This window comes from Montipora foliosa, chromosome 4, assembly GCF_036669935.1.
Source record: "Montipora foliosa isolate CH-2021 chromosome 4, ASM3666993v2, whole genome shotgun sequence".
NCBI classification, from domain to species: domain Eukaryota; kingdom Metazoa; phylum Cnidaria; class Anthozoa; order Scleractinia; family Acroporidae; genus Montipora; species Montipora foliosa.
In genome coordinates, this window is record NC_090872.1 from 20,166,781 (window position 1) to 20,189,433 (window position 22,653).

Consider the following 22,653-nt stretch of genomic DNA (forward strand, 5'->3'; position numbering starts at 1 on the left):
TTCTCTGTAAAACTGTAAATGATGCTGGTATCAAACGTTTGAATCGCGTCAGTCCTCTTTCGATGACCGATTTGAACAACGCTCGAAGAAACAGTGACACAGTTTTTGAAAAAAAGTAGAAAATTTACTTCACAAACTATCTCGCTGGTTGGTTGTAATACAACTAGACTTTCTTCGTATGTTTTTTAAAAGGGCTAGGTCACGCAATTTTAGGCAATTTCAGCGCTGATCGAATGGTCATAGAATTAACTAAAATATCAAAATAACTGTTCAAAACTATAGAAGAACTCTAACAAAACACAGGGAAGCCAAGAAGGGACATGGATGGACAAAAGTGGAGAGGATTGAAATGGATTGAATTCGGGTAAATTTGAAAAACGTCGGCCCACCTTTTTTCAAATTTATATCAGTCTATATCAAAATGTCATTTACACTGATGGAAAATTATTCTCAGTTGTTATGTGGCCGTGATTTTGAAAATTAAATACTCTTGCTCTGCCAATTTGACGTTTAGAGCTCATAATTAACAAAATTAAACAAAATTACCTAAAATAGCGTGACCTAGCCCCTTTAAGTCCTCAGGCATCAAGTACAATTTGCACACCCATGACAAGGATATTGTGATATAGCTGCTATGCCTGCGGGTGGCAACAAATGCTGGGTAGACTTTCATATACCGGACTAAAAAGGTGGAGGACGAAAGAATCATTGTTATTCCGATTATTTAGTCCTTGTTAATAAGGTATTGTTATGTTCGCTTTGTTCTTTTGTTTTATGGCTATTAATTATTTCGGATCCGGTATATGAAAGACCAGCCCAAATGCTTAGCTCGATTAGCCTACGTGTAGTCGTACCCTACCCCCCGAAGGTAGGGTATGGCTGCACGTAGAGTAAGCTCGATCTGCTGTTATTAACAATAAGAGCTGTTTGGCAAGGCACCATTTTACCTCATTTTCATCTCAATTTAGTCTCAAGTCCCGAAATGTGTTTTTAAAATGGTTTTTTCTTTTGGAAACTAAATTGACCCTATGGAGATGAGTTCTTATCTTTTTTTTTTCATCCGTAGTAGGAAAAAATATAACCTGTGAAAAGGGTGTTTTTAAACTTGAATACTTGACTTGTACATGACGTTTTATAAACGTCCATGTTTGAGCTCCAAAATAATGATTTCCTCTAATCAATATGGCCACTTATCACGTACGTAAGAGTAAGCAATTCAAAATCTAACTCTGATGTGGCCCTCGAAATGCTATGTTATAAGTAATATTTGGTGTTATGAATAGTGAAATCAAACGATCTATTCCTCAAACGCAACAATAACATTTACACTAAAGCTAATACTCGATACAACACGAGCATATGGAACTAAAAATTCGGGGTGTCCCGCGCCCCTGCATGACTGGCGCCCAGTGCTCACGTGTCCAATAAGAATACAAACTTTCAGTTTAGAACTGAACAAATATAAACTCGAAAAGAATACTATAATAAGTTATTGCGAAAAATCAATCTCTCGAGATCAGTATTGTCTTCGGTAAATCATCTCCGTTACAAATAGGGGAGTTTTGTTTTTTGCAAAAACCCTTCCTTTTTGTCAGACATTCGGATGATTCAAATTCTTCTATAAATAATTCAATTTAAAGAAAAATCATTCGCATCTCTATGGTGAAATCTAAATACGATAAGACTTCTCTAATGTCATATAAATAAGGTAAACCAATAACTTAACAAAAAAAAAACACGGCAAAAAAACAAACAAACAAAATGGAACAATAACTATTAGTATAAACACTTTTTAAATTATATTCCTCATTATATCTCTTACACAGTAGGAGCTATTTAATCAGGCAATCAATTAGAACTTTGGATTCCACGCGGTAAGGCCAGCTAAGTCCTAGGGTTATCTTTTTTCCCTCGATTCAAAGATCGAGAGATCTAATATAGAGAAAAGCTTGCTTTCTCTAGTCGAAAATTTAATTTACAGCTCCTTGGTTTTTCCAGTTCAATTTATCGGCCTCTAGTAATAAATTGAATAAGAAAGAAAGCTAACCATTCCACCTTTGAACACCTACTTTTAAGCAAGAAGTTCGTCCGCTTTCTTAAAATGCGCGCGATAAATTCGTTATCTGCCGTTGGCAATAAACTTTGGCCGCATTTCTCAAAATTGATACTAGCAAAATTCAGTTCAGTAAATGTGATGAAGGAATTGTCAGTTTTTATACTACAGGCGTCTAATACGTCTGGTCGATTTAGTTCGTCCAGACGTATAATGCGTTTCTCTCCCATCTTTATACGGGACGAATTAAATGACGAACTAAAATACGCATTAAATTAAATTGTCCAAAGTCGCCCAGACGCATTTTTTAGTGTAAAAACGGCCATTGTTTCAGTAACTTCTCTCACTCCTTTGAAGAAAAAGAGATGATACTACGTTGACTTGCTTTAAGCCAAATGTCATTAAATATCAGAGAATACAAGATAATGCTACTATTTGTAGAAGTGCACATCTAACCCTAACCCCGCCCTCTCCACCCTTGTACTGTTAGTACACAGGTCGATTGAGCGCGACGCGGACAAAAAAAGCATAAATTAGGGCGAGAAACAGTCGCGAGAGGAAGGTGCATTTTCCATTCTCAGACTTTTCGCGGTGATTTTTCGCACGCTGGGTTTATCCGACCTTTGATGAAAAAGACGCTTTTTTTGCCCGAATGCCCGCACATCTTTTCCGGACTAGTTAGCTTTCCCATCGTGGTCTAGAAAAAAAGATAAGCCGACAATACCTCAACTATATCAAGGCGTCTAATATTTTCTTCCTTGAGCGTCTTGCAAAAGTGGTACACAGTCAAACTCGGGTTGCTTGTCTTAAGGCAGGCAATAACTTCCTCTCCTGGGTTCTCGCTTATCTTAAGAGAATCAAGGTCCATCTTGTATTTGAAAGCAACCTGTTCCCACGCTTTGCACCTGTTGACCTCCTGACAAAGTTGATTTTCAACTTTCTGTTTTGTATTTATTGATCGGTCAAAAACGTCCTTTAGCAGTCTGTATTCTAGATAACCATAAAAAAAAATAATAATAATAAATAAATAATAGAAAAAACTATAAACAGCTAAGGCATTTATTTACACCACCGACAAGCTGATTACATAGGAGTGACATAAATGTATCTGTTATAAGTGCGGGTTATAAACGAAGGACAGAAGTGATCTTGCTCTTATCTGGACAATTTAAGCAATTCTCTTTTAGACACCTGACAAATTCTGGTGCCTTCGATGCGGGGATTCGAACCCATGACCCCTCTGGAGCATTGTACCCGCATCGCAGAGGTCATGGGTTCGAATCCCGTTGAAGCCGTATAAATTTTTCACATGTCTATAAGAGACAATTGCTAAATTGTCCAACACGTCTTTCTTTAGTTTACATGAAGTATACTATTCGAAAAGAGCAGGGGACGCGGTTCCCGGTGTGGCGGACTGGCTTGAATTCTCCAGAAAAAATGCAGCCGGCTTGGCAGCGATACCTAAATCAAAGTGGCTCTGAGACATTGCCTCGCAAATTCGTATTTCGTTCCCAGGGTCCCTCTTCTTCCCTTCTCTCGAGACCCTGTGAACGAGGTTTTTCGCACATATCCATTGGTCATTTCAATATTATTCAGCAATAAAACTGTCGGTGTTACAAAGATGAGTGATGAGTGACTCTTAGTGCCGTAGTAAAATTGTCACGAACATTTTGTTTGGTTAAGTGGAAGTGGATGAATCGTGTACTAGTAAAAAAGCTGTGACGGCAAAATGGCACATAGGCTATAAATACAACAACAATTTGTAAGAATGTTAATTAACAGTGGCAACTCCCAGTGAGGTTTAGAGGATAGTAAATTGACACAGACCCAACCTGCAATTATGCCGTCCCTCCGTACTGATAATAATATGCTAGAGGTAATGTAGGATTATTGAAGTGCGTTCGACAGTCGCTTTGGAAGCAAAGCAGAAAGGCAGCGAAAGAAAAAATCTTTGAGCATACGATCATATACTTCTTGAGATGGTTTCAATAAGCGCCGAGAACTATGGGCGCGTTCTTTTGGGGCTATTCCGGAACAGGAATTCTCCGAATAGACGGTAATCGTGTTCTTTTGGGACCAGTTCGGCAGATGCGTTCTTTTGGTAACTGGTTTTCCGTGTATTCTGTTATTCGTAAACCGGAATAAGAATAACTGGAATTTTCCCAAAAGAATGCGCCCTATGACTCGTGTGACAAGACTGAAAGACTGCGCCCTTGGCCAACCTTTGAATCACATTAAGTACAAAAGGCGATCTGTTTGATTTAAGAAGGTAAGTTGTGCTCAAAATTGTTGCACATCGTTTCTGTGGAAACGATGCAACGTAAATAGCCCCATGAAAGAACACGTGGTTACTCGTAAAATATTAAACAAAGAAAGATTGAAGAAAATAAAAAGGAATCGTGTAACATTGGCATCAAGGCTGAGATGTGGATCATTTCTGGGTTCACTTTAACTTCTTTTTAACAGCACGTTATAGCGCGCATTGATGTGGTTATTACTTCTACTTTTCGTGTGAATAAAGTACAGTAATACTTGTGAATTTTACAGTCAAACCCGATGTACAGAAAGGTAGCACAAGCCATAAATACGAAAAGGTGGTTCTCAACCAATCACAATGGTTAAGTGAAGTGATGGTGATGAACATTAAGGCCTGCTCCAAACGTCGTGCTACTGCCGTGCCGAACTCAAATGAAATTGTCCTTTCGATTTAAGCATTTTTTTAAAAATGCATTTTGCATACTATTACGCTGGATGGATGGTTTGTTTTGTCTTTTGAAACTTTTCAATGTATATCAACGCCGATCGACACTTTGGCATTCGCAGTCCGCCATGTTGATTACAGAGGCGAGAAGGACTGGTGGCAAATATTCCTCGATTACACGCTGTTATCTCTTCCGGTTTTCGCGTGCTTAAAAAAAAAAAACAATGGCTGAGAGAAAGCGCGCCGCGGGCGATGGAAATCCTAGTATGTATGGGTTATTGACCAAGCGTGAGGTCAAGATGGCTGGATATTGGCCAAGTTCTTTTTTTGCGTTTTTATGGACCGAGACGAAGTCGAGGTCAATAAACAGGCAAAAAAAGAACGAGGCCAATATCCAGCCATCTTGACCAAACAAGTTTGGTCAATAAAGGATTTATTATATGACTTAAAACACCAAAAAATGATCTTTGATCTTGCGGGACCAAGCGAGAAATCCCGAGCGGGCAGTATCGCTCCATCTTGCCCGCTCGGGTAGCCAATCAGAGCGCGCGATTTGGTTGATCTTGCCCGCTCACGGAGCTAGCTCCGTGAGCGGGCAAGATCAACCAAATCGCGCTCGGGATTTCTCGCTTGGTCCCGCAAGATCAAAGATCATTTTTTGGTGTTTTAAGTCATATAATAAATCCTTTATTGACCAAGATTGTTCGGTCAAGATGACTGGATATTGGCCTCGTTCTTTTTTTGCGTGTTTATGGACCTCGACTTCGTCTCGGTCCATAAACACGCAAAAAAAGAACTTGGCCAATATCCAGTCATCTTGACCTCACGCTTGGTCAATAACCCATACATATTTTTCGAAGAAAGCACGGCCGCTTCCAGATGCAGGTGAGTGAGCATAAAATGTATTTGATTTTCTGTTTATATAGACTTGAAAGACTGCGAGTCAACACAAATCCTAAGAACTGAATAAATTTCGTATGAACCGTGCAACTTTTGCCATTCTCAATTTCGTTTTCGTTCTGTCCGTTCTTTTTCGGTTAAGCTGTGATCACAGGGTTTCGACAAAACACTGACCCCCGGTCAACTGACCCCCTTACTGACCCCCCTACTGACCCACTATAAAATCAATGGGAAAATGAATACTGCTTACTTAAGCCTCAACAACCCTTTTTAAACGGCATTGTTCAACAGTATTTAAGTCTAAGCACCCATTTTAAAAAGGTTAGTTTTCGATTATTGTTGTGATGGCCGATTACTTCATGTAAGCTAACCTTTTTAAAATGGGTGCTTAGACTTAAATACTGTTGAACAATGCTGTTTAAAAAGGGTTGTTGAGGCTTAAGTAAGCAGTATTCATTTTCCCATTGATTTTATAGGGGGTCAGTAGGGGGTCAGTAAGGGGGTCAGTTGACCGGGGGTCAGTGTTTTGTCGAAACCCGTGATCACATCATTTCAGTTCTGTCAAGGTCCGCTCAACAATAAGCAATTTTTGTGGATCGTTATAAAACTGTAGTTAAAAGTGTGGATGTTATAAGGTGCGTGATCCAGTGTGTGCGATAGACCTTTTCACGATTTCGGACGCCGTCTTGCACGCCAAAACTTACAGTAATGTTTTGTGTTTAAGGCGAACAGACAGCCCCCCAGTAGGGTAAGTGCAATGGCTTCTGGACATAACATCTAATCCCACACCGTATGAGGGTGAGGGTACGCCCAAACGGAGGGTGCAACCAGCACGCCAACTTCGCCGGGGGATCGAACCCCGCCTCCAAACTTACAGTAATGTATGGGAAAAGTCGGGAGTTTGATGCTCGTTAAGAAAGGTCGACATTCTGAAATTTCCATGAATTACAAACTAAAGATACTAGCTAAAAAGGTTAACTTATTAAATTTGAGAAGTCTGGTCTCACTGAAAAGGCCGCAAATTAAGTTTTACTTTTCATATATTTATCTATGAAACCGATCCGCAGTTCACGGAAAATTTAGAAGCATTTGTATAAAAAACGAAAAGTACGATTTCTCGCTTCTCGTCTAAGCTGTACCCTTCAAATTTGATCATCAACATCTTTTGCTATGCATCAAACTCCCGACTCTTCCCATATTTACTGTAAATTCTGCCGTGTCTGCCCGGACCACAAACGTCCAAGTTCGACGATTTGGAGTGTTACCTAAATACGTTTTTACTCTCGTACTAGACAAAAAAAAAAAAAACAACACAAGCTCATAGATTAAAAAGACAAAATGAACTTGTAAACGGAGAGAGGGGCGTCAGCAGTAAAGAGGATTAAGACACGAATGAGAAGTAGATTAAAGAATGACATGCTTGGTGCTTTGCTACACATCACATTGAATGGACCTGCAGTGAAGGAATCTGACCAACTAATTCAAGCCACTGTCGAAGAGTGGATAAGAATCAAGCCAAGAAGAAAAATCGCCAAACGAAGAGAAGCTGGGAGAGTCACATTTTCTGATGCTTCAGTGCAAGCTGATTTCGATCCTCCCTCCACACCTATCCTATCCACATCAGAGGATGAAGACATTGAAGATCATCAAATTGGCATCCTAGAGGAGGAGGTGAATGCAGCTTTGAAGGCAATGAACCTACCCCAGCCTGAAAGCTCAGATGGTGACCCTGATTATCATTCTGATTTCGATGACACTGTCTACGACTTGATGAGATTTTCTTATTAACCCCCTAGTGAATGTGTTAGTAAGTGTTACACTGATGTGTATTTCCAGGCAGCCAATTTCTCAGAACATGACTAAACACAATTTCATGAAGTATCAGCTACAGCTTACTGGTAAAAATCATGTACCATAACTCAACTGAAAACAATTATTTATATTCACAAGCTACCACTGTTTGTTTTCAGTTCATTTAAATCATAGGCTTTTAAATGATTAAAATAATAGTTGCTGTTGTTAAAAAAATAATATTCAATATGATAATACATATTATAAACAAATCCTCCATTCTAGTCTATTAGTGGTGTAGAAAAATTAAAAAAGTTGTTTTTGATGTTAAGAAATATTCATCGTCTGTTGTACTCATTTTGGTACCTAGAATGCTGGAAATGGCATTTCCGAGCTTCTAGATTTAAAAATTTTCTGGGGGGGCATGCCCCCAGACCCCCCTAGACAGGCCTTATGGCCCCTTAATTGTAACAGCCACCTACTACTCTTCTACCATCTGCCTACTTCAAATTTTATTGAAAACCCTGAGGTAGAGTTAAAAAGTTTGAGCGGTGTGGTGCTAACAAGAGCAAAAAGTTACACACAGTATTTATATCAGACCACTATTATCTAAAAACCCCGCTTCCACTTCCATGCAGGCTTTGGTGGATTACTTTAAATACACAATTGTGTATCAACTCACCCCTTCCAGCAGATGGTGCAACATCAAGTTCTGCTACATTCGATGCAATAAAAGATGAATTATGTTGGCCTGCATCACAGCTTCTCACTTCACATTTATAGAAGCCAAAGTTTTGCACCTTGAGTGGATGAAGGATAAGGCTAGAGCTCTTTTCTTCTGGTAATTCTTCTCCATCTTTAAACCATTGATAAGTCACCTTAGTCCCTCCCTTTACTATGCACTTCAATTCCACTCGAGAACCTTCTGCCTGCTTTTGTGTGTTTGGATGTTCCACAATGGTTAATGAAGGGCATGATTCACCTTGAATTAAAAGGAAATATACCCTTCTCTAAGCAAATTTTTTAGTCTGTATCAGCTTTTTGTTCAGTTACTAATTTGCTGTTTCCACAAAATTTTGAGCATATGATACACCAAAGGGAATCACAGTAGTGGTAACCTGTTACATCGGAGCCCAAAACAATGAACAGTTGCATGAGGTCTCAAAACTTGAAACAACATTGTGCCTTGAAAGGAGACAAGAAGAGGCACTGTTAAGTGGAAGATGCCAGACACAATTAAGTCAACCCCTAATTAAGGATTGCAGTCTAGGGATGCAGCAAATGTATTTTCAACTCCTATTTTCAATTTGTTAAAAGTTTCAGTGAACTGGAGCAAATAATTAAGCCCATGACGCAAAGCCGAATGGGCTATTGACCCGTGGCCCTTGGAGGTGATCGAGGGTCTAATTGTTTTAGTATCACCTAACTAGTCGGACATAAAAGGCAATAATAAAGTTAGCAAACGCAAGCTGACAATATATTAATAATTATTTATTTGGGAATAAGACGAAAGAAAGCATCACACTTTTTGCTACTTAAGGACTATTACTAATAGTCCTCTGGTAGCGTAGCCAATCAAAATGCAGCATTTGCATTAGTCCACTAGTTGGGAGATATTACTAATAATTATTATATTACTGATATGGGTTTATTGGGTATTTTCAAAACTTTATAACTTTCAAAATAATGCATTATTAGAAAAGCACTGAATTCGATTTACTTTTGGATGATGATTCAGTATATTTAGACCTCCAAATCTTCCTTGACCATTTAATCCATAATAATTGTTGGCTGTTCCAATACATTGAGGAAAATAATGAGCCGAGGTCATGGTTTGGTTCACAAATACATTTTCACTGAGAATTTCAGTATTGCCATGTTTGCAATCCATGTTTTTTCTAGTTCTATTTATGATGGCAGTTCAAAGCTTAATGTAAACTCATCATAACCAGGGGCGGATCCAGAAATTCCAGAAAGAGAGGCCATAGAAATTGCGGCAAGAGGGCACCCACCCCCTCCCCCTGGACCACATGCCCTCTATCCGAAAAATTCAAGTTAGTCAAGATGTATTTAAAATAAGAAAAGCTCTAAAACTGAACTACCGGTAATCATCATCTAAAGTAAAAACCGCCTGATGTACACTGTACCACTTGAAAGTCGGTTGGTTACAGAAGCTCTTTAAATACAGACAAAAAAGGGGGATGGTGGCCCTCTCCTCCCCCTAAGTCGGGTGCCGCTGATGACAAGTAGAATGTGACTTGGCTTCATTAACAGTTGTGAGAACTTGTTGTTTGAAGTCTTGACTATTGCAAGGTATGGTGCACAAAAGATTGTTTGTACAATTTGCCTTCCAAAGGCAACTTACCAGATAATTAAGTTAATAATTATGCAATGCAATGCAACACCACCTTCCAACAACACTACTGTATTTATAACAGTGCACTCCTTTTTAGGAGAAATGGCTTTTATAAACATGAATACTTACTGACTTCATAAATAACAATGTCTTACCTTGTGGTTGATCTGGATCCTTTCAAACAATAAAAAAGTTAAAGAAATGATAAAAATTGTTAAAATGTGAAGAGTGACACCAATGAAACTGAAATAATGCAATAGTTTAACTTCTAACAGTAACAATTTTTTTACAATTTTACCTCATCTGGCAAAACCTGGTATGCTTGCTCCTTAGACAATGTGCGGGCAATTGCCTCTTGTATTGAGCCACTTCTGGAACGTTTTCTCTCATGTCTACCCTCTGCTCCTGAAAAAACGACAATTGCTCATTATGTATCTTTATACTGTAATCAAGTATGCACTTAAAAATTAGCCATTACATACCTTTTCTGCCTGGCTGTCCATCACAGCTTTCAGAAGTTGAAGACAGAGCATTGTTGTCCTGTGCAGAACCGAAAAGGCTCTCTGTCTTACTGTCATTTACTGCAACACAGTTCAAACAGAAAACAAATTTCAGTCATTTTTTAGGTTTACTTTAATTTGATATCATTCTCAACTTACAGGTGATATTTGCTGTGACTTTGACTTTTGCTTTGGCTCGTTTAAAGTACCATCTTTTTTGAATGCCTCAAGTGTGTGAGGGTTAACAAACTGCATTAATTTAACACTGAGTTTTCGTAAAACAAAACAAAATTTTGAAGACAACTAGGAAAACAAAGTACCCGTAAGTATTTTTTAATGTCTCGCACAACAAGGAAAGAAGATCTAGAGAAAGAGGGAGAGGAAAAAAGACATAACAGTAAGCAGGCGACGAGTAAGCAAAAGAGAGTGACTGAGAGCAAGAGAAAACAGGCGAAATATTAGTGACAAACAAAGAAAGAGAGAAAGAAAAAGAGCCAGAGAGAGAGCAAGAAAGAGCCAGCATAAGTAGACGAAACTGTAATGATGAGCAGCGGAGGAAAGAGCAAGCATGAGCACCTGGAAATGGGCTGAATAGTGGTGACGAAAAAGCAAGAAATACCATAGGAAAATACGTAGACTAATTTGTAGTAATGAACAGATCAGACTGGTAAGCAGACTAGTTATAAATATGTCTGAAAACAAAAATATTTAGGACTGTACCATAAGTTACGACCCCCCATTTTTCAATCCCAGTACCCTGGGCTAGAGTAAGGACCAAGAAAACAAGGATGGCGTGGTGGTAATAATATTAACCTCTTTGTAAATGGATTAAGCAGGAAATTGCATCAGGAAGTCAAGCAAGCTGTACTGTACTGAAATATAACCAGCTTAATTGGCCAATCATTGCAACCTGAGCGATATGTTGGATACAATCTACTTCTAACTTGTAACCGGAAGTTAGTTACGGGAGGTATATGTATGAGCCTGTAACACTAGGTTGCGGCTGATTGCACCATATTGCATCAGCCCACATCATGGTGAACGTTGTGGAAGAAATCTGTGTGTTGAAATAAAACTGAGATGTGTTTTTACTTTAAGTTTGTCTTATCAACCAAGAACTGTGGCCACGCTTGCAACAAGATATTATTAATTTTGTCATAATAGCTTGTATTTACCGTTCTTCTCTTTTTTCTCCTCCTTGCTGTTCTGTCGCTTCCATAGACGCTTGTGGGTTTTAACGTTTACAACCAGAGATTCGTCAAATTCATCATCAGTGTGAGTAGGTGTAGCCTTGCAGGATCCTTGTGGTGTGGAATTGCTGGACTCAAAACCTTCATTTTGTTTTACTCCTTCTAATCTTGGCACACGTACCATCTTTTGTCCCGCATATTGATCCTTCATTCCTAGGGATAAAATGTTTGAGAAGTCAAAATACTCAAAGTTCATATTTTCAACCTCTTAGACAACAGGGCCCAGTTGTTCAACAGCTGATTAACGCTAATCCTAGATTAAAAATTAACCAAGGAGTTTATTTCTGTGCTTCCAAATTCTGTTCAACGCTGATATTCGGCAAAACATTACATCGGAGGAAGTCAAACTTGAAAAACAAAAATAAGCAATTGAAAAGAAACCTTCACCAAAAAGTTGAAAACATGAGACAAAAGTTTACACTAATCCTGGATTAAGTTAATCGGCTTTCGAAAAACCGGGCCCAGATGTGTAATGAACACTATATTGAAGGCTTTCCTTTTCAGTTTAATTGTTATATTTGATTCCTTTTCAATTCACTAATTAAGTTTCCTTTCGCCCTTTATGTCATTAGGTTAACACCTTGGAGTTTTTACGCTTCTTGTGGACTTTGTCTTAGCTTAGTTTTTAGTTACCCTGCGTGTGTGTAGTGTGGAGCTTGTCAGCGCTTATAATAATTTAGCAGAAAGTTACCTTTGACTGTGCAGTGCAAGCGGAAACCGATGTATTAGTGAAACGTTTATAAATATGTTAGTCCTTAAAGAAAGGTTACAGTGTAGTATTTTGACTTAATAAAATTGCGGTTTATGTAGGTTTATTTGCTTTAGTTTTACACGTGCCACACCTCAGTTTTAAGGTTCTATTTTGTTTCCTTCATTTGCGAGACTTTCTGTAATTTTCATTCCTTGTAGTTTAGGATTCTGTTTTATATAGTTCTTCTATAGGATTTGTGCATCTTAAGTCATTCTTTTTCACGTTTCAATATCATAGTGGCACTCCCAAGAAACATCTGTTTCATCAAAGTTATGATCGGAATGTCCGATATTGTTCATATGCGATTCCTACTGTTTATTTCTTTAGCACTTACTGATTAGTTTATTGATTACATTGTGTTTCAGTTTACGTTCGAATATTGTCGATTAAATCACCGCTAAGCAAAGTTGGTTCTCTGTGATACTTTGGCCTTATTCGACCGGTAAAACAACCGCTATCCAGCTCATCGCGACACGTTGTCTGGCTTGTGACTCTGCGCCTTTCAACAGAGGCGGTGAGCGGCGCTCTAAGATGTATGGCAAATGCAGACTGCAGACTGCAGACTGCAGGTTGCCTACACTGAACAGTATTTAAGTCTAAGCTCCCATTTAAAAGGGTTAGCTTTCAATAACTACAAGTTAGGGTTAGGTTAGGGTTAGTCTGCAGTCTGCAGTCTGCAAGTGTCAGATACTGCTTAAACAATTAAATTCTCTACCTCCGGGCAAGATATCATTCTGTTTGCAATTAACATTCGTTATGTTTTTCAAATGGCACTTAAATAGCCGACAGTATGTGAAGTTGACGCTGTCTTTGGTGAAAAGAGCATGAAGTTTCCTCATTGAGATTTCACTTTTTATGTTTGGCTCAGCAGGATATGTATGTGCGTATGGTTATACGCACATACGCGTATAGATATACGCGTATTATGTGCATCTTTTTGGTTAACGTATTTCTGAACGGTACTGTATAGCATGTGAGGTACACTGTGCACAACCCAAAACTCACTTTGGCTGTCTTCATTTGTTGGCATGTTTACAGCACCATTTTCTGCATTAGTTAATCTCTCATTCCTTCGTTTGATTCTTCTTCGCTGAATGTGTATTCCACCAAATACAAAACCTACAAGAAGTATGCCAATTCCAACACATGACAATATCAAGGCAATTGTAACTTGCTTTTGGTCTTTGGGACGTGCATTAAGTTGTTTGGCTGAACTCTTGGTAATTGTTGTTGTAGCCAGTGATGTTGGAGCTGGTCCACATCTTTTATCTGGTCTTGGAGCACAATATCGATGAGCAGCTTTTAATCCCTGGGCGATGCATTCCTGCTGTTCTTCATCCTTGCCATCGTTACAACAGTAAGAACACTTTTTGCAGTCACGAGTTAAACTGCGGTAGAAATAACCTCGGATACAATTCCCATTGCAAACTGTGTCAGAGTAACGGGTGCAATTCTTGGTGACTATTTCATTCTCTGCACAGATATGACATGATTTGCACCCGCTGTAATCATACGCCTCTGAAAATGTCTTTCCATGGACACATTTTTTGCAGTGAATGTCAGTCGGTGGATATGTTATTTGTTCTCCACAATTTGGGTACAATCCCCAACCAGGGTGGCACAGTGAACAATGTAAGCATCTTTTAAAGGTACCATTTGGCCAGGTGACATAAAAAACATTCGGCCCACAATGTGGAAGGCTGTTAATCAAACCCTAACAAAGAAAAGAATAAACTTGGTCGGGTAACAGCTTATTTTCTAATGCATATAATTTGCATTGAATTAAAATAAATTAGATTGTAATCTGAGAAGTTGTTCAAAACCTGATTAGCACCAATAAATTGAAGTAAACTTCCATGGTAACGTGTTATTCACGATAGCGGCCATGTTGGTTTTCAAATTGTTATGCAAATTAGCCATGTGTTATGCTTGGGGGCAAACATTGGAATAAAGGCAAATTGCGGAAAATCGGCCTGTCGAAATATGGAATTAACATTGCTAAAAGTACATTTTAGAATTTAGAATTAGGTACCTTTTATAATAATTTTATATCTTTTGATTGCCTCCGACATTTTGACTTTCTACTTTGTTATCTGCTAGTTTTTCAGTAAAAAAAAATCGAAGTAACTTGTGCAAGCATTCCGTTTTACTACTTAGGTGATAAACATTCAATGAACATGAAACAAATCATCTGTGTGGCTAAGATGTTGGCTATAACCTTTCGAACTTGTGTTGTTTGCCCCATCAGAAGTGTGTAGCTAATTTGCATGATAATAGCAAATCCAACATGGCGGCTATCGTGAACGTCCACTTGTTCGTCCACTTGATCAACTCCTCGAGGAATGATTGAGTTTATAAGGAAAGGGTTCTGGGATTGCCAGGGGCTATAAGAAAATGTATGGCGGAAACTTATTTCGACGTCCAACAAAATGATTTTACAGAGAGATCAATGCTTTTTTCGACACAGATTTATCCGAAAATCGATTTGGGCAATGTTGATACGTGGCAAATGTAAGTTTTGTTTGAATAACCGTGAAATATGAGATAAAATTTACTCCGGTTAACTTTGCTCGGGTGAGGATCCGTAAGGTTTATTACTGGGTTGCCGTATGGCAATCCCAGTCTAGAAATGGAGGGCATTTGTTTGGTGTTATTATTTTTTTTTCTTCTGTGTCGGTAAAAGTCTTGCCTGTCACTCCCCTGGTAAGTGGTATCTTTGTGCATAGAGCCTTCTGCGCGTATTTTCTTAGGATCCAGAGGGTAGTGGAACTGCGTAGATTTTTCTGGTGGACACAGTAGAATAATTAACTTAGCCTGCAATGGCGTCGAAAGTCATGTAACGCGAATGGCGTTTTACTGGATCCTTAAACAAGTCAGTTGGATAAACTACGCAGGCGGTGAAAACCAACACCTGGAATCTCAAAAGCGACGAGTAATGGACTTCGACAACAATCTGTCGCCCGTCGAGCAGAAATCAAAGCGAGCTGCATTTCTAAAATAATATTTACCAAGTGTGCTGTTATGTAGAACACTGAAACCAAATGGAAAATTCTCTGGTAACTTATGGGTTCAACAAAGACGGAACGAATCGAACACCTTAAGTGGATCTGTGATCAACTCTGCACAGTCTTCAGGTAATGTGACAGCCAAGAATTATTTGAAAGAAAGCTTGTCGTCTATTTTGTGCTTCATTATTCAAGGAAACGGTTCTTCATGGAAACGGTTTGATCCTGAAATTTTAGTTTGTTGTAATATTGCGCATATTTGACACGATTGAGTTTTTTCTCTTCACGCACGCAATAATAGCAAATATGTTGTTTGTTTCAAAAAATTGTTCGCTGGAAAAGTTGGCCTTTATGAATTCATCATGTTTTATTTTATGTGTGCTGGATAGTTTTTATGGCAATAGTAAAGCATTTTCTTGTTATTCAAGGAAAATGTTCTTCAGGAAAGGGTTTGAACCTGAAGTACATGGTAATTTGACATGATTGAGTTTCTTGTCTTCACCCACGCAATGAAATAGCAAGAGGTTTTCGCCTCTAAGAGCAAATATGTTGTTTGTTTCAAAAAATTGTTCGCTGGAAAAGGTGGCCTTTATGAATTCATCATGTTTTATAGTATGCGAGCTTAACTGGATAGTTTTTATGGCAATAGTAAAGCATTTTCGTGTCAAAATGAGGATAGCGTTTTTGTGTTGTGCTAACTTAATTAAATACTAGACCCTCCGTGCGGGTACACTGGGTTGCCTGTGGTACGTGCAGCGTTCCAGGCAATTTTTTTCAAGTTGGGGTTTGTAGCCGATATAACGCGCGCTCTGATTGGCTAATTGTGACTAGCTCACGGGCCGATTAAGGGCTTGCAAAAACAAAGCAAAAGGTAATTAAAAAACCATATAATAATCTACTTACTAACTGAGCTAGCTCGATCCGTACTGGGGAATATTGGCCCTGGGTCGTTTTTTTACAGAGCGAGCCAATATTTCCTGGCAGTACGGCCCTCGCACTCGGTTAGTAAGAAGTTATTAAGGGGTCACCCTGAAGTCATACCAGCAGAGGCCCTTTGGCTCACAGGTCCTCACATGCACGTTCGCACGACGAAACAGATCCTTTTCTGAGGTTAAAAACCTGGCTACCGGCCTAACTCTTTTTCCTACTTTCCCAACCACGAGAAAACCGCGGTAAATCAGCCATCGCCAAAAAATGTTTTTTTTTGCTCAAAAAATATTTAAAGTAAGGGGGAAAAAAATACATCATTTTAAAGCTAAGAAAATAAGCTTTCCAACAGCATATAACTTATTTACAGACAACTGAAATATTTTATAAAAGCGAAAGTTGAAGGAAAAAATTTAAGAAAAATAACAGTAAAATATGTTTTCCAGGCAAAATTTGGTCATTTTAGCGTTGAATACGAATTTTTGGATGCAAAACTAAAATTTTCTGCAATTTACCTGCTTTCTTGGACATAAATTCGACTGAAAACTGATGAGGCACGAATATTTTTAGATTTTTAGGAATAATAGATGACGTGAATTCAATGCGTAATGTGATAATGCGATGAAAGTGTCAAATTTGCGACGCATTGCTAACGGCAACGGAAGCGATCGCATTACGAATAATTAACCTCTGTTGCCAAAAACCACCCAAATAACCGGTAAGTGTAAAACGCAGACTGCAGACTGCGCGTTAATAAAATAATAATGAAAAAAGAGTTAAAAGAGTGTTAGTAGCCGTTTGTACTTTCACACTGAAACCCCAACATAAATAACCGATTTTTCGACCTAAAATTCATCCCAGAGGATAAAACTATTCACTGGACATGTAATAAAGGTAAATATGTTCAAGCGAAAGCAAAAACAAGCGAATATTTTGACGGAAAACACAATAATGTGAGATCAAAGGAACATGTGGTGAAGACACGCAATTGCGGCTGATCGCTTCGACAATAATCTTACCTTTTCAGCAATTTTAACGTTTGAAATTCCATTCAATCCACCTGGTCTAGTCTTTGAATTCACTATCATCGCTGCCCTGCAAATCTTCAGTGTTCTACATGACAGCACACTTGGGCAACAGATTGTTGTTGATGCTGTCGCCTGTCTTGTTCAGTATCCAATTGATTTGCCATTATTGAGCTTCATAAGGGTATATTTTGTTCAAAGATCTACTAAAACGCCATTCGAGCTACATGACTTTCGACGCCATTGCCGGTTAAGTTAATCGTTATAATGTGTCCACCAGAGAAATCTACGCATTTCCCACTACCCTCTCGATCCTAAGAAAATACGCGCAGCAGGGCTCTATGCACAAAGACACCACTTAGCAGGGGAGTGACAGGCAAGACTTTTACCGACATGGAAAAAAATAAAAAATAATAAAAATAGTAAAATAAATAAAATAAATAAAACGGAGAAATCTACCTGTTTTCCGACTGGGAATGCCATAGGGCAACCCAGTAATAAATATACATTCTGCCTCGTGAGTTTGTTATTCTCGTTAACCAGCAACGGAAAGTCATTGCAACGCGAATGGCGTTTTAGTGCATCTTATATATGTTGTTTGTTTCAATAAAATGTTTCGCTGGAAAAGGATTCTGTGATATTTTCTGCCTTTGTGAATTATAATATCATGTTGTGTATTGAATTTTCGAGCTTAAGGTTGAAACGTGATACGGGAGGATATTTTTAGTATAACTCTGTAAGCAGGAAAGGTTTCATGAAAATAAACAGGTCTGTTGGAAGCGTGCTTGAGTTTCAACAAAATGAGCCCCAAAATCAGCAAAAAATTGTGACGCCGGTGAATAATAAAGTAGCTGCTATTTCCAAAATGATGGAATTACCTGGTGATAAATAACCTCATCTTGGAGAGTTTGCAGAAACAATGGTGGGCGATTGTGATCTTTGTTTTGAATTCGCTCATTTATTGTCAAACTTTATAACACTTGACAGAAAAAGAAACTTACAAAAACCCTGTATCTTGCTATCATTTGACACAGATGCTTCACTGTTTGGCAAGTAAACATGCCGCGGTAACTTCCTAGTAATCACGGCGCCCGCTGATGAATTCCGGCGATGTCACTTTCGATTTTGCGATTTATTTGTGCAGCCAAAACGTACAATAACAAAATTGAACGTAGCAAAAATCTCCCAAAATGTTTGTCGCTGATCGTAACTGTTTATATTCTATATTCACGATTCAAAATTAATGTTGTTTTCATGTCGTAAATATGTTATTCTCGAGTGGCCATCCTGGAAACTTCCTTCTGCTCTTTCTGAAAACTGTGTTTAACTTTAGTAAACTTTAGAATTACAATGCTGTCAGATGCTCAGAGGGCACGCTTAAACTTGTGGTGAAAAGAAGTTTATCAACATGTCAGCCCAGAAGCCAATGTTTCTCACTTCCCATTTATTTTCTTCAATCTTTCTGGGTTCAGTACTTTGCTAGTAACCACATGTCTTCTCAGGCTATTTACCCAAGGCTTCTACCATGGCACTACAATGATAGACAATACCAAAACAATATCGTGCACTGTTAGAGCTACATATTACGCAAGGACAGATTTTTTCGTAGTACGAACGTGTGAGCCAAAGGGCCTCTGCTGGTATGACTTCTGGGTGACCCCTTAAATGGTCTTAATGACCCCCCAACTTGAAAAAATTGTCTGGAACGGTGCAGGTACCACAGGCAACCCAGTGTACCCTCAGGGAGGGTCTAGTTGCTGTTTATTGTGAAATTAACATCTCGTCATGGTCTCGAAATATTACAAAATTAGGTACAAATCTGGAGGAAATAACACAGTAAATCCCTTTTAGTTGTGTTTACGTGTGTCTAGGCTGTTTTCTTATTAGTTACGTCTTGCATAAACGAATTATGGCTTCTGGAAATATACCTCCTAAAAGGAGAGAAGTCGTTGTCAGAGGAGATGGAAATTCTTTTTACAGAGCTATTGCTCTTTGGAGGGACGAAATGAGTGATGAGAAACATGAGGAAACTTTGTTTGATTGAGAAAATTCCAACGGTTTTCGAGCCACTACAATTTTCTACATACTCAGCTCTGTATTAAGAGTCCAATCACTTTAATGTAGCACAATGATTCTGCTCAAGCAAACCATTTCAATCTTTTTCTGCCTCGAGGCAGCTGTTTTAATGCTCCTTTTCCATAGAATCTCTGTTTCAATGGACTTAGATAACAATGGGAATTCATATCTGATATGCCCCAGCTGTTACATGTAAACAAACCTTTTTTTCTGTCAAACCACCATCTACATGTAAAGTCACTGGATCTAAGCAAACTTGTCAAGCTCCACTATGACTTCGTCCAATACAAAAGAGTCATCTTTATATACTAGTTCTCTGTAGATCTGATCTTTGGAGCAGGTCTTTGAGGTTTTAGTACTCCCACAATCGTACTCTCTTATGTACAAAGTTGGTGTAGTACATTCAGAGGTTCTGTAACCTTGTACAAAATTATTTCAACAGACCTTTGTACTCATCGAAACCTTGAATCGGTCACTATTAATACCTCTAGCCCATGACAAACATCATTGTTATTCCTGGGTGAGTAAAATCTAAATATTCCAACGTGAGGAAGAATCTTTTGCTTCTCTGGGTACCTTCGATTGTTGTCACAACCCCGCACAGCACAATGATCGCCACTGGGCATATCTCCAATATTATTTGAATTGCTAAGTTTAGAAAGAGGCCAAAAGCCAGCCCATACACACGTAAATACAACTGAAAAGGCTTTACTGAGTCATTTCCTCCAGATTTATTCCTCATTTTGTAATGCTCTGAGACCATTTCACAACAAATTTTATGCAAGCAAGGAAGTTAATTAGCAAATTTTGTCTCATATTTCATGGTTATTTAAACAAAAACTAAAAACTTTCATTTGCTACGTGTCAACATTGCCCAAATCGATTTCTAATAAAACTGTGTCGAAAAAAGCGTTGATCTCTCTCCAAAATCATTTTTTGGACGTGAAATAACTCTCCACCATACATTTTCTCACAACAAATTGTAATGTGTGCCCCCTGGTGATCCCAGAACCCATTGCATATAAGGCATGAGGCAGTGGACATGAGATGATGTAAAATCACAAAAAATGGAATATCTATGAAGACGTTTTCTGTATAGAAATGAAACTTTTTGCAGTTGTTATACTCATTACAAAGTTCCATGATATGGCACAGTGTGATGTATCTGTTACAGGTCAAATTTGATTTCAGGTTATTTTTGATTTAACCTAGGTCAACTTTTTCAACCCTGCAGACTTAGTATTTGCAAAGATATTTCATATTTTGTGATCCTACATAATTTTGGTATCCACTATGTGACGTCACATGTCACCCAATTTGCATAAATCAAAATCTTGAATAGCTCGGCTACCAAGAGTCCCGGGGGGGGGGGGGTTACTCCCCTATATAAGGTATATAGGTATATGCCGCCCCAAAGGGTATGGATTTTGAGCAGGTTTGAAAACGGGTATGAATTTTAGAGGTCAGGTCTGAAAACGGGTGTGGAAAATGGCATGTTTAGGTCTGAAATAGGGTCGGGATTTGAAGACCCGGGCGGCACACCCCCACCAAGAATTCCGAGGAGTACCCCCCCGGGGCCAAGAGTGCTATCACAATAAAGTAAATGCTGTTCTTCACCATTTTGAAAGCTCTTTCGAACAAGCTAATAAAAAATTTGTGTCATATGCACTTTAATAAGCGTTATCCTAAAAAGGATTACAATTTTTTTACAAGGCAACTATGAAAATTAATGCCTTACATGAAGAGCTAGCAATCAGGTTATTTTAGGTACCGGTGCAAAGTCCACTAAATTCAATTTATGTTATTACAGAATTGTCATAAGAGAGAGAACACAATTTTGGTTAACTGCGAACTTAAATGTAAAACAGAATTTACTTACCAGAAGCAAACAGCCACAAAAACTCAATAAAGACAACAAAAACGTAGGTCTCATGTCTGTCAGCTGACTCAAGGCAGTCGTAGTATCTCAAGTACTCATCATGGATGCAAGCGTACTTAATGTCTAAACAACGGACAAGAGATGCTGAACGTTAATTAACTACAGTTAATAACGAATGGACTCATATTTTATCATGATCAGTCAAGTACTGTTCTGTTTCTGTTAGAAACGGCGATCGCTAAGTTAAGTTACGTCGACGAAAGGGATTTAAACAATCTGACTGGAATGTGAAGAAGTGTGCGCTAATAACTTTTGCGTAAAACGTGTACGCAAGGGCTGTGTTATTGATTGCAAAAACAAAGAAACGTTTGCTTGAGATTTAGCAACGGAAATAAGGTATATCATATGACGCATCGAGAACTGTAAATTGGATCACGCGTGCACGTCTATGAAATTCACATTACGCAAACATAAACCACACACAGTTATAAAGTATTATACCGAAATAGATCCCGCGACTGGGCACCCGCCGTTAAGTTCTTAGCTTTTGACTGTGTAGAGACAACCGCAAAATAAGTCGTGGGTGAGGAAAGAACTGTGAAGCCTTCTCCTGATCAGAACCAACCTCCAAATTTCTTGCTGAGGCAATCAAATCCTTAAATTTTGTATTTGACGAACTGCGTCAAGGTACCCATCAAGTCAATCAGAATAGAATCGAAGCGTGTCGCCCCGACCCTTTGTGATGCCTCATGACAGGTAAGATTGCGTGACTGATAAAAAGTACATTGTCTTCTGTTCGTTGTAGTAAAGCAATCGAAGGAACTGAAACTTCCACTCTGCCGTTATTTTCACTTGGGTGTGAATTTTCACCTGGAGCACGTGCTATTGTAGGTGGAAAAAAAAAACACACTTTGCGTGCCGTGTTTAGAACTTCCAATCTTGTCACGCGATTTTTGCAAACTACTGACACGCATGTTCAGGTACAATCACATTTAGCCCAAACTCGCATTATTCGTTGCGTAACGGACAATATTTATAAGATTTATATAAAAAAAAAACCGGCAAATCTTTGCTTATGGTACATATTAGTGAGGTGTCATTTTGATAACCTCCGATTCCCTTTTAACCTTGGTTCCTTATTTGGTTTAAAATAATCAATGAATAATAGCTACAATAGTTCGAATATGGAATCTCATGGGACGCCATCGTTTTTTATTCTTTCTTCAACTATGTTTAAGCTGGAATGAATGGGCTTCGATATCAGGTTTTTTGCCTACCATATTTCCTCTAGTAATTGCTGTCCCTCGATTAATCGGCCCCCGTTGACTGAAATATTTAAAATAATCGCCTCCCTCGAATAATCACCCCTTCCCCCTCCCTACGTCATTTTCTCTTTCTCTTTTCCCCTCCCTCTCAAGTTAAAAATTGGCATCTTGCGT

At 38.6% G+C, this 22,653-nt stretch overlaps 1 protein-coding gene across 1 annotated transcript; it reads right to left on the reverse strand.

Moving 5' to 3' along the window:
* On the reverse strand, window positions 1–21,890 carry LOC138000226 (uncharacterized). The gene is made up of 9 exons (XM_068846483.1): window positions 21,716–21,890; window positions 21,215–21,337; window positions 13,308–14,016; window positions 11,477–11,704; window positions 10,284–10,382; window positions 10,100–10,206; window positions 9,957–9,975; window positions 8,128–8,427; window positions 1–3,043 (listed from the first exon to the last, which is right to left on the reverse strand). Exons 2-9 carry the CDS (start codon window positions 21,266–21,268, stop codon window positions 2,751–2,753), a joined length of 1,809 nt encoding a protein of 602 aa, XP_068702584.1. The 5' UTR covers window positions 21,269–21,337; window positions 21,716–21,890; the 3' UTR covers window positions 1–2,750.
* Window positions 21,891–22,653: the final 763 nt, after the last annotated feature.

Coding starts and splice junctions, on each gene's coding strand:
- LOC138000226 (XM_068846483.1), bottom strand. CDS start 21,268: ATGAGACCTACGTTTTTGTTGTCTTTATTGAGTTTTTGTGGCTGTTTG. Junction 14,017..21,214: donor TTTGTGGCTGTTTGCTTCTG/GTAAGTAAATTC, acceptor TTTCTTTGTTAG/GGTTTGATTAACAGCCTTCC. Junction 3,044..8,127: donor TGCACCATCTGCTGGAAGGG/GTGAGTTGATAC, acceptor ATGGTTATCTAG/AATACAGACTGCTAAAGGAC.